The sequence below is a fragment of the Electrona antarctica genome (assembly GCF_951216825.1).
Source record: "Electrona antarctica genome assembly, chromosome: 22".
NCBI lineage: Eukaryota > Metazoa > Chordata > Actinopteri > Myctophiformes > Myctophidae > Electrona > Electrona antarctica.
The window spans coordinates 34653161-34664894 of NC_136805.1; the positions used below are offsets into that span (position 1 = coordinate 34653161).

The 11734-nt window shown below is 47.8% G+C and overlaps 1 protein-coding gene across 1 annotated transcript in view; it reads left to right on the forward strand.

Moving 5' to 3' along the window:
* Nucleotides 1-11734, forward strand: part of LOC306915114 (uncharacterized protein) — a 138140-nt gene that overhangs the window by 105033 nt on the left and 21373 nt on the right. Inside the window, exons 5-19 of the mRNA XM_079492362.1 lie at nucleotides 1373-1511; nucleotides 2335-2455; nucleotides 2955-3172; nucleotides 4494-4707; nucleotides 5360-5644; nucleotides 6022-6204; nucleotides 6472-6549; nucleotides 7105-7273; nucleotides 7692-7833; nucleotides 8271-8481; nucleotides 9565-9670; nucleotides 9993-10153; nucleotides 10614-10681; nucleotides 10947-11015; nucleotides 11672-11731. Coding sequence (XP_079348488.1) covers nucleotides 1373-1511; nucleotides 2335-2455; nucleotides 2955-3172; nucleotides 4494-4707; nucleotides 5360-5644; nucleotides 6022-6204; nucleotides 6472-6549; nucleotides 7105-7273; nucleotides 7692-7833; nucleotides 8271-8481; nucleotides 9565-9670; nucleotides 9993-10153; nucleotides 10614-10681; nucleotides 10947-11015; nucleotides 11672-11731 — 2224 coding nt within the window. The remainder of the gene's footprint in view (nucleotides 1-1372; nucleotides 1512-2334; nucleotides 2456-2954; nucleotides 3173-4493; nucleotides 4708-5359; nucleotides 5645-6021; nucleotides 6205-6471; nucleotides 6550-7104; nucleotides 7274-7691; nucleotides 7834-8270; nucleotides 8482-9564; nucleotides 9671-9992; nucleotides 10154-10613; nucleotides 10682-10946; nucleotides 11016-11671; nucleotides 11732-11734) is intronic.

Genomic DNA, 11734 nt, shown 5'->3' on the forward strand with positions numbered 1-11734 from the left:
GATGACGTGCGCTGTGATGTGATCACAGCGCACTCTGTGGTGGGAACGTAACGGAGCAGTCTAGGATAGATTGGTGGCTATATATATATATATATATATACTGATGACATGTAGGAGTGAAGGGCCCGGAGTCTGTGTGGCGTGGTGTGGGGCAACAGTGAACCCTAGTGGCCGGATCCTGCAGTGGCAGCGGCTCCTGCAGTCTTTCTATTGAAGCCATATTATGATAGATTATACACTATGCTATAGTCTCTCCAGACAGAATCCAAAGGAAAAGAGCAGCAGCTGTTTTCCCATTGTTTTTTGCAGATGAGTTCCCTGCAGATTGCATAAATGCAGATACCTAAAATTGGCCCGCTTGCTGTTCATTGGAGAGCGATGCGCCATTGCGGCCGCCATGTTTTGTAGGGAGAGCCGTGCCTCCTACTGCGTATATAAGTGGTCAATATTCATAATGCATTTTTGCACGTTCGCGTCCTGCGGGGAGACGGCGAATTTCTCTTTTGGGTCTCTATCTGAAACGTTTGGGAAACAATATTCTAACCCAAGGGCGGGAACCCCTTTTGGTGTTAGCATTATGTTATGCTTTAGCTATAGAAAAATAGCAGATCTACAAGCTCATAGCGCGCCACCGAGTGGCGCGCTACGAGCTTGTAGGTCTGCTATTTTTGAAAAATCGAAGAACGACTGACATAGAAACATAGCTTTTTCAGAAAACGGTCAGGATGTAGAAGACCACAAAATAGTGGTTCTCAAGCTTTTCAGGCCCTGACGACCGCCCCACCGCCCCAGGCACTTGACTCAGTTACACATATACATTGTGAAAATAGCAATAGTCTTAAAAAAAAGTCCTTAAACTTCACTTCACTGCGTCTCACAGGTTGAGAAGAACCCATGGATAAAGGTCTCAGTCGCCACGACCGATTTCAGTCATTTGGATTCCATAGAAGCCCAGCGTGTCTTGGGCTGCCCACCGAAAAATAGCCGATCTACAAGCTCACAACACGTCTCGTTTGCGACGTGTTGTGAGCTTTTCGATCGGCTATTTTCGATCATTAGTTATATTAAGATGAAAGCGTATTTGAAGTGATCAAACCGGCATTAGAATACAAGTTTAGAAGCATCTTCCAGAAACATGAATGTTTTATGACATTCATGTAACCTTAATGCCTCAAATCTTTTGATTTCTTCAGCTGGTCGGCCTAAAAACATCATCATTACATTTTCAGTCTTGAGATTTTATTTTTGCTTTATTCCATGAGAACCACTGTTCTAATACACACTCTCTCTCTCTCTCTCTCTCTCTCTCTCTCTCTCTCTCTCTCTCTCTCTCTCTCTCTCTCTCCCCCTCTCCCTCTCTCTCTCCTTACAGCTCTGCTGTCGTCGTGGTGTGAGGAGCTGGGTCGTCTCCTGCTCCTGCGTCATCAGAAGAGCAGACAGAACGAGCCCCCGGGGAAGGTCCCCATGCAGCCCCCCATGAACACCATGAAGCCCCAAGGACTCTCGCACGGGTCAGTGTTGCCGTGCGTGTGTGTGTGCGTGTGTGTTTCTGGAGTTTGAACAGACAGAAAGAACAGTCCGACACCCTATACCCAAAACCAAACCTTAAACCTAACCTCACAGGAGGCCACATGGTTAGTTTTAACCTGCCGTGCATGTCGGGAGCCACAGGTTAGTTTTAACCTGCCACGGGTTAGTTTTAACCTGCCACGGGTTAGTTTTAACCTGCCACGGGTTAGTTTTAACCTGCCGCGCATGTCGGGAGCCATGGGTTAGTTTTAACCGGCGATGCATGTCGAGAGCGACGGTGTTGTCGGACTAATGAATTGATTGCCAGGACCCCCAGTTTGATATCCATTATTAGGCCATATTGAAAACATGATTTATTTCTGCGACCCACAATGTCAAAGTCTCATTGTAAAATTAACTCTGAGATTCCATGTGTGCACTCTGGAGAGTTACCAGACCGTAAGGGTGTCCATTTGGACCCCCTGGTGGTCCCCCTGGACCCCCTGGTGGTCCCCCGGGCCCCACGTTGACCACCAGTGTGTCCATTTGGACCCCCTGGTGGTCCCCCGGGCCCCACGTTGACCACCAGGGTGTCCATTTGGACCCCCTGGTGGTCCCCCGGGCCCCACGTTGACCACCAGAGCTCGGAACAATGAAACCATTGTCTTCCTGGCTCTGCCTTCTTGTCAAAAAGCAAACATACAGTGCGTTATGTAAGCGTGCCGTCGCTCTGCAGGACAAATATTTGAGCAGTGAAGTGCGTCAAACCATTTCCTTCTTTTGCCAACATGCTGTTTTTTTTTTCTATTCTATTGTCCCTTCCAGAGATGGGAACTTTCCCTATGACTCGGTTCCCCAGTGGCAACAGAACACCAACCAACAGCCACCGGGATCGTTGTCGGTGGTAACCACCGTGTGGGGCGTCACCAACACCTCTCAGAGTCAGGTGAGTGAGGAGGTCACATGACCACACAGAGGCCTGACACTATCCATCATCTATTTAAACTATTACTTTATAACCCTAAACTAAACCCTAAAACCATTTTTATATCATTGACTAAATCGATAAGTCTGATTCCCCACTTAATTGATCACTATTTTATACATGCAAACATTTAGAAAATAGCAGATGTACAAGCTCACGACACGCGTTCCATGTGATGCGTTGTGAGGTATTTTCATTTCTATTTTGACATTTCAAACATTTCCTCCAAAATCTCTCTCTCTCTCTCTCTCTCTCTCTCTCTCATATGTGTGTGTATATATATATACATATATATATATATATATATATATATATATATATATATATATATATACACACACACACACACACACACACACACACACACACACACTCAGGTAAACAGTGTGAGTAGTACCAGCAGCAGTGACCTACTGTACATGTAATTGTGTAGTGTACTGTATCCCTCCCATGCCAACAGGTGCTGGGGAACCCCATGGTGAACAACAACAACATGAACCCCGGGGGAAACCCCATGGGCCCGGGGATGTCCGGGAACAACCAGGGCATGAGCTCGCCCCAGTTCCCCGGCGGTCCGCAGCAGCAGTTCCCCAACAAGGGCAACCCCAACCAGGGCTACATGCAGCAGGGCATGTACGGGAGGCCCAACTACCCTGGTGGGGGAGGCTTCGGTGGCAAGTACGTTACCTTTTATCATAACTACCCTGGTGGGGGAGGCTTCGGTGGCAAGTACGTTACCTTTTATCATAACTACCCTGGTGGGGGAGGCTTCGGTGGCAAGTACGTTACCTTGTATTATAACTACCCTGGTGGGGGAGGCTTCGGTGGCAAGTACGTTACCTTTTATCATAACTACGCTGGTGGGGGAGGCTTTGGTGGCAAGTACGTTACCTTGTATTATAACTACCCTGGTGGGGGAGGCTTCGGTGGCAAGTACGTTACCTTCTATTATAACTACCCTGGTGGGGGAGGCTTCGGTGGCAAGTACGTTACCTTCTATCATAACTACCCTGGTGGGGGAGGCTTCGGTGGCAAGTACGTTACCTTGTATTATAACTACCCTGGTGGGGGAGGCTTCGGTGGCAAGTACGTTACCTTGTATTATAACTACCCTGGTGGGGAGGCTTCGGTGGCAAGTACGTTACCTTTTATTATACCACAGGTCGTTTCGAGGAAGCAATCTGATTGGTTGAAATAGCCTTCTAGCCGTGGGTTAAACCAACACCATTCACCACCTAATCAAAACAAAGAATTCAGCTGCCCTGTTCTCCCCGAGTGCTAGCAAACTCGGTGGCTAGGCTAGCTAGTTTCTTGGGACATTTGTGGTCGTAGTGACTACATATGTCATTAAAACAATGTATTTTTTCAGCGATTTTCTTAGTTTTAAGGGTAACTGTTGTATAATTGCAATATTACACTCGAGGGTGTGGTTTAACGTGATTATTGCCACTTCAGTGATGCTTGCGGAACTCAACTTATTGCTTAATTATGTACGGGAGGCCCAACTACCCTGGTGGGGGAGGCTTCGGTGGCAAGTATGTTGTCCAGAAGAGTAAGACACTTTTAGAGCAGTGGTTCCCAAACTTTATAGCCCGTGACCCAAAACAGAAATGAGACATTCTCCCGGGACCCAAAGTAGGGAAAATATGGTCCTTCAGGTATATTTAGATTTTGAATTTTTGATGCCAATACTTTTGTACTTCTATTACTTTTAACGTCTAACATACAGGCCTTTTACTAGTAAAATAAACAGAGTACTTCTTCCACCACTGTATATTGATAGCATCAACCAATACACACGTCGGGTACGGATACAGGTAAACTGTTACTTTTCAGGATTCAAATCAGTAACAGATCTACAGGCTCAAAACGTGCCGCATTACGAGCCGCGGTCTCAAGCGTGTGTGAAGCTGTAGTATGACTTATCACAGAATTTAGGATATGAAGACGGGAGGTTTTCTGCCCTGACTGACAGTTTGTTTGTTTGTTGTTGTTGCAGTTACCCCGGAGGTCCGAACTCGGGGCCCGGCGGGATGGGCATGCCCGGCCAACACCAACGCGGTCCCGGAGACTTCACCCAGCCGGCCGCCGCGGCCGCTGCTGCAGCCGTGGCTGCAGCCGCTGCCACGGCTACCGCCACGGCCACGGCCACTGTGGCCGCCATGCAGCAGGACACGCAGAACAAGCAGGACATGCAGAACCAATACAGCCAGGTAGGACGAGAGAGACGCACGCACGCACGCACGCACGCACGCACACCACGCACACCACGGCTAAGCTAGATCACTGGTTCTCAACCCGATTTCAAAGGAACCATAGACTTTGTCCAGACCGACCGTGGCCATCTTGTCATTAAGTTAATGGCCAGGGTGGCAACTAGCAGCAATTGGCCATTGACATCCCATATACTGTACTACATCCAAACAGAAAAGTCCTATCTGATTGTATTACACAACGTCAAACTCACCAACATTGCAGCTGTACGAAAAGCTTGAATTATCCACCGTAGACTAGACATGTTATGAGCTACTTTCTTTTCCTTTTTGTTTTTTATCCCACGGTTTTGCAACCCTTTTTTTTTTTTCACCCAGTGTCAATGATCTATTATAATGTTATCCTGGGTGCTACACTTCCTCTGTCAACCTGGGAATTTAAATTCAAGTGTTGTGAAGTGCTGGTTGGATATCACAGCCCTGCTTACCACCTGTTTTGAATTTGCACATAATTCAGGAGACAGCAGGATGTTGCTCTACTGAAAGCGAGCGCTTTCAGCAAAACTGTCAAGCGTTACAAAGCTTTTGCAAACTTTGTCAAGATTTGGCCCACAATGGAGTGTCTTATTGAGCGACGTCTCTGTCTTTTCAGATGAGTTCCTCCTTCCAGATGGGACCGAACCAGGCGTACAGTCAGCAGTTCATGAACCAGCCGGGGCCCCCGCGCGGCCCCCCAAACCACCCCGGCAGCATGGGCCCGGCGGGCATGAACCCTTCCAACATGGGCGGCGGCCCCCCCATGGGAATGAACCAGCCCAGGCCGGGCCAAGGCATGGGGCCGTTCGGGGGCCAAAGAATGCCCCAGCAAGGCTACGCGGGACCCCAGGGGCCCCAAGGCATGGGCATGCCGGGCATGAAGAGGCCGTACCCAGGGGAGGTGAGCGACGTCATTCAACACTTGTACTTTATAGCCCTAATGTTGATGTTCCCAAACCTTTTTTTTAGCCTGTGACCCAAAAGAGAAAGTTGATGTCTGTCTCCCCGGGGACTCAAACTAGTGAAGATCTAGCAGCTCAAAACGTGACGCGAAGCGACATGTTGTGTTGTGTTAGCTTGTAGAGCTGCTATTCAAAAATTGCAAAAATAGCTGATCTACAAGCTCAAAACTTTTGTATAGTTTGTAGATCTGCTATTTTTGCTACCACAATAATATGCAATGTGGCCCTCTGGAGTGGCCCTCTCCATCGTCAAAGTTGCCCACCCGTGCTATATAGGGCTATTAAGTTAACAGTCATCATCACCCCCCCCCTCCAGCCTAACTATGGTGGACAGCAGTATGGACCAAACAGCCAGTTCCCCAGGCAGCAGGGGCAGTACCCCGCCCCTAATGCCTCGCGGCCGCTGCCCTCCCCCAACTACCCCGGCCAGAGGATGCCAGGCCAGCAGATCCAGGGCCAGTACCCCCCACCCAGCGGAGCCATGGGACAGTACTATAAGGTAGCACAGCACGCACGCACGCACGCACGCACGCACGCACGCACGCACGCACGCACGCACGCACGCACGCACGCACGCACGCACGCACACACACACACTCCTGTCCTTTTTCACAAGTTTTCAAAAACAAATCTTTTGATAATAGCAGCTCTATACAAGCTCACAATGTGTCACATCGCAACGCATTGTGAGCTTGGAAAGTGTATACAGGGCTAATAATAATAATGCACAATCATAAAGATCATTTTGTGTTTCTTCCAATAACAGCAGGAGCCACCTTTCAATGGCCAAGCCAACAACTTCTCTGGGGGTGGATATCAGTACAGCCAAGGCACTATGAACGGGGTAAGTTCAAACCCATTTAGGCCTGACGTCGAAATGAAAAGGAATGTCTTCTAAATCCTGACAGTTTTATTAAAAACCCATGTTTCTATGTGAGTTGTTCTCAAACATATCCATGTCAAGGACCCCCAAATATATATGACATTGGCCGCTGACCCCCATCTGAAAATATGTTGTTCCAGGGACCCTCTCAGTAGCAAAGATTTGAGTTAAAAACTCGCTCTGAAAGAACATAAATTCAACATTTTCACGATTTTTAAAAAATAGCAGACCTACAAGCTCGTAGCGCGCCACTCGGTGGCGTGCCATGAGCTTGTAGATCTGCTATTTTTAAATAGCTAAAGTATAACATAATGCTTAAAACAGCAAAAGGGGTTCCCGCCCAAAATGCGTTTAACCTAAAGCTTGAACCAAACGGAACCTTCCGGGTCCATCTAGTCAGAGTTAAATGAACACCGTAGATTTCCTGGACATGAATCAAGGTTGAGAATCTCCGAGATGTATTAGGAAATAATGTTTCCTAATGTGTCTGTGTTCACTTTTCTGTGCCCGTCGCAGCCGCCCAGACCGGTGGGCAGCTACCCTCACTCCCCCGTGCCGGGCAACCCGACGCCACCCATGACCCCGGGAAGTAATATTCCTCCGTATCTGTCGCCGAGCCAGGACGTCAAGCCCCCCTTCCCTCCCGACATCAAACCAAATATCTCTGCACTTCCTCCTCCTCCAGGTGAGTGTCCTGAACATAGACACCTCCTCCGGCTCTGGGGCCAAATATTGAGAATTAGTGTAACTTTGCTTTCTTTAAATATATATACACATACTGGAGGTTCACGCCCCTTCGGAACACTCACATCTAGCGCCACATATCCAAAAATAGAAAAAATAAATCGGCTTCACGTCATGCATGTACTTATTTACTTACTTGCTTACTTACTACTATCATAGTACTAGTACTTATGATAAGGAGATGTTGACCAGATTCCCTCTATACTAATAGGCCCCATCCTGGAGCACTTTGCCTTTATTTGTATTATTAATATATAAAAAAAAAAAAAAAAGAAAGTAGGCCCCAGTTTGAGCCTGTCTCCTCTCTCTCTCTCTCTCTCTCTCTCCCTCTCTCTCTCTCTCTCTCCTCCCACGTACAGCCAACCCCAACGAGGAGCTGCGTCTGACGTTCCCCGTGCGTGACGGGGTGGTGCTGGAGCCCTTCAGGCTAGAGCACAACCTGGCCGTCAGCAACCACGTCTTCCATCTACGGCCCTCCGTGCACCAGACCCTCATGTGGAGGTAAGAACAGCGCCACCCCATGGCTTACACGCGTATATCATACACCAGCGTCTTTTCTTTTTTTTAACGATGATGCGTTATTAGGAAAAGATCGGGCACAACACCTCATCTGCACAGGCCAGGAGAGCGAGCGTTCCCCCCGGGCAGATATATTGAAAAAATTGCTGCATGTCTCTCCCCTTCTCTCTCTCCCTCTTTCCTGTCAGTCTTCACTTAAAAATCAATAAAGGCAGAAAAGCCAAAAACAAATCTTAAAAAGAAACCAAGTAGAGACTGCGAGCGAATATAGAAGGAGTGGACGACGTCAATGCACGCTCGCGGCACGTCAGGACAGTCATATTGATAAACATGTATTCTAATGAGATTTCACCGCTCACTTCGCTGGCAGTGCGGACCGGGTGTAACCGTTTCTTTCTTCTGGTTTCCCTCCGGTGCAGGTCGGATCTTGAGCTGCAGTTCAAGTGCTACCACCACGAGGACCGGCAGATGAACACCAACTGGCCCGCCTCGGTGCAGGTCAGCGTCAACGCCACGCCCCTCACCATCGAGCGGGGCGACAACAAGACCTCCCACAAACCCTTGCACCTGAAGCACGTGTGCCAACCGGGACGCAACACCATCCAGATCACGGTCACCGCCTGCTGCTGCGTGAGTAGCACAACTTTATTGTCACCTCACAGGTTCACAGGCGAGAGAAGAGGGAGTGCAAGGAGGAAAACATAGGAAAGAAACGGTACAAGAAGTAGGTCGGGAGTGGCTTATTAAATGTTTTTTTGTGTGGCTTTTGCCTTTATTTTATATTTTTTATTTGGAGGACAGACAGTAAAAAAAGTAAAGTAAAAGACAGGAAATGGGGAGAGAGATGGGGGGGAAGACATGCAGTAAAGGTCGTCGGGATCGGGTGTGGAACCCGCGGCACACTGCCAGACTGGTTTACCAGCCAAGGTGCCTGGACCACTGAGCCATGGCCCAGGCCGGGGGTGGCTTTTTGTCGGTATCAGCCGGTAACACGTGGGAGTCTGTCCCCGTTGCAATGCACTAGACCCCTGGGAGATAGATTGCTGAGGTGGAGCACCACATCTACCATCAGCTCCCAGTACTTCCCGCACGACCTGCTGCACCAAGCCGTGCTACTCATTTGCTGAGTTGGCGCTGCCTGGGATCAAACCCATGAACTTCTGGTCCAAAAGGCAAGAGCTCTACCGACTGAGCTACCCGGACACAAAATATAATAATATAAAAGAAATACAAAAGAATAATCAAAGATATATTAATATTTACATAATAGCATAACAGGTAGCAGGGGTGCACACGAGGTTAAACACAAGGTGCAGGTTAAAAACGATAGCAGCGGGTTCAGTACATGAGATTACAGCATTGTCCACAGGAGGTAAAAATAGAAGAAAAAAAACCGCCAAAAAAAGGTCCACATGGGAAGGCTTCGATGCTGGTACAAACAGAAGTTGGGAACCAAAGATAGGATATACCACATCCACATGATATACAGAATTCCACACATCAGCCTTGGTCGGGTCGACCTGGAGGAGACGGTGTCCGTTTGCGAATCCAATGATTCCAGATAACAACACTGATGACGTGTCCACGTCTGTGCATCAGTAGATGTTTGATTCACAGTATGACAACACTTTTACTTTTGGGGGGAGATCTTTTGGATAATGGCGGTCGGTGGTGGTGATGGAGATGATGTTGACGTGCGGTTTCTCTCCACAGTCTCACCTGTTCGTGCTGCAGCTGGTGCACCGGCCCTCAGTCCGCTCGGTGCTGCAGGGTCTGCTGAAGAAGAGGCTTCTGCCCGCGGAGCACTGCATCACCAAAGGTACGTCCGTGCCCAATATGCCCAAGCCCCGTTCTTCATGCTTCATCGTGTGCCGAAAATAGACCATCTATAGGCTTTGAGCTAATATTTCTCATGTTAGCTTATTATAACAGGTTTAAAAACACATCTTGCTGGAAAAGAGACAACAAGAGTGCTTTACAACAGAAGGCCAACTATTTGGGCATTTGAACACTGAAGCCTGTCAGTCACAATGTGGGACAGGGTCTCGAATTGTGAGACGCCTGAAAAGTCGTACATCTGGGGACATCTGGTCACCTTACCCCTAACCGACGACCGTCTCTCTCCCTGTTCCTCCTTGCAGTCAAGAGGAACTTCAGCAGCGTGGCAGCGTCGTCGGGCGGCGCCTCGCTCAACGGGGAGGACGGCGTGGAGCAGACGGCCATCAAGGTGTCCCTCAAATGTCCCATCACCTTCCGACGGATACAGCTTCCAGCCAGAGGACACGACTGCAAGCACGTCCAGGCGAGTGGCTGCCGTTGGTTCGACATTTAAACACTTGACCGCTTAAACACTTGACTGCTTAAACCCTGCACGGGCTCTATACTAGTTTGTTTTGCTGAAATAAAATAGCCGATCTACAAGCTCACAACGTGTCATTTTGAGACGCGTTTTGAGCTTGTCAGTCTGCTGTTTCCAAGACTGTCTGTGTGTGGTCTGAGGACGGTACTGGTTCTCAAACATTGTCATGGACCACCACATTGATATGTACTTGGTCGTGGAACCCCCACCTGAAAAGGTGGTATGGTAGATGTTTCTAATATAGTATCACCAAGTATAAAATGGGGTTACAGTTTTGATGGGGACACACTGGAACCCCCTCGCGGACCCCTGGGGGATTCCCACTTTTTTAAGCTCTGGTGTGAGGACTATTTTTGCTGGATGTGTGATGTGATGGTGCGTGTTTTGATTTGTCTACCTGCAGTGCTTCGATTTGGAATCATATTTACAACTGAACTGTGAGCGGGGGACATGGCGCTGTCCTGTATGCAAGTAAGTGTTTACAGCTCTGATATTTACCGCTGCTGTAAAAGTGATTTTTTTTTTGGGTCATAACTAGTTTGTATTTTTGTATTTATTTATTTTAAATTGTATAGCATTTATTGCTATATACAATAGTAATCATTGCTATACAGTGTTTGTTCAGTAACAGGGTCTCCTCCTCATGATTTGATTTGATAAAGTTCGTTTCTGACAGTTTAGTAATAAGCAGTAGCACTGTCTCATCATCTCTCTCCCTTTGTTCCTCTCCTCCCAGTAAAACAGCATTATTAGAGGGCCTGGAAGTGGACCAGTACATGTGGGGAATCTTGAACGCTATCCAAAAGTAAGTTACAACGTACTTGTACGACTTCTTGCTAGCGTGATGATGCCCATTCAGACTGCATGCCCCTTCTTCAGTTACTGCATTACCCTTTGTACCCACATGTTGTCAGAATACTTAGTGCAGTTCACATTATCATTGTACTTGGAGGACATTTATCTATGGTTTTCAACCAGTGGTGGAACGTTGGTAACCAAACCAAACTTATAGATGTTGACTTTAACTCTTGAGAGCATAAAAGACCCTTACGGGTCAAATTGATTACATTTTACGCTCTTACTTGGAGGACATTAGTCTATACCAAGTAAGATACCAGTGGTCCTTGGGGGGGTTCCATGTGGTCCCCAGCTAAATGATGGAACGTTGATAACCAAATGGACCCTTATAGATCTTTAACTCTTGAGAATTATTGTTAAAACACCTGCATTCTACACAAGTCTACACAATTAGCATGTCAAATAATATATGTCCAACGGTAACAAAATATTCTTTAGTTTTGGGTCTGAGAGACTAAATCTCTGCGGCTCAAATGCAGAACAAATAATGGACCTTGATATGAAATACGTTGAAACCCCTGCTCTATGCCAACGTTGCTTCACCTCCTTGCAGTTTCACCATATCATCGAGACCTCCAACCCGTTTGTTTGTTTTCTCCCCAGCTCCGAATTTGAGGAGGTGACGATTGACCCCACATGTAGCTGGCGACCGGTGGCCATAAAGTC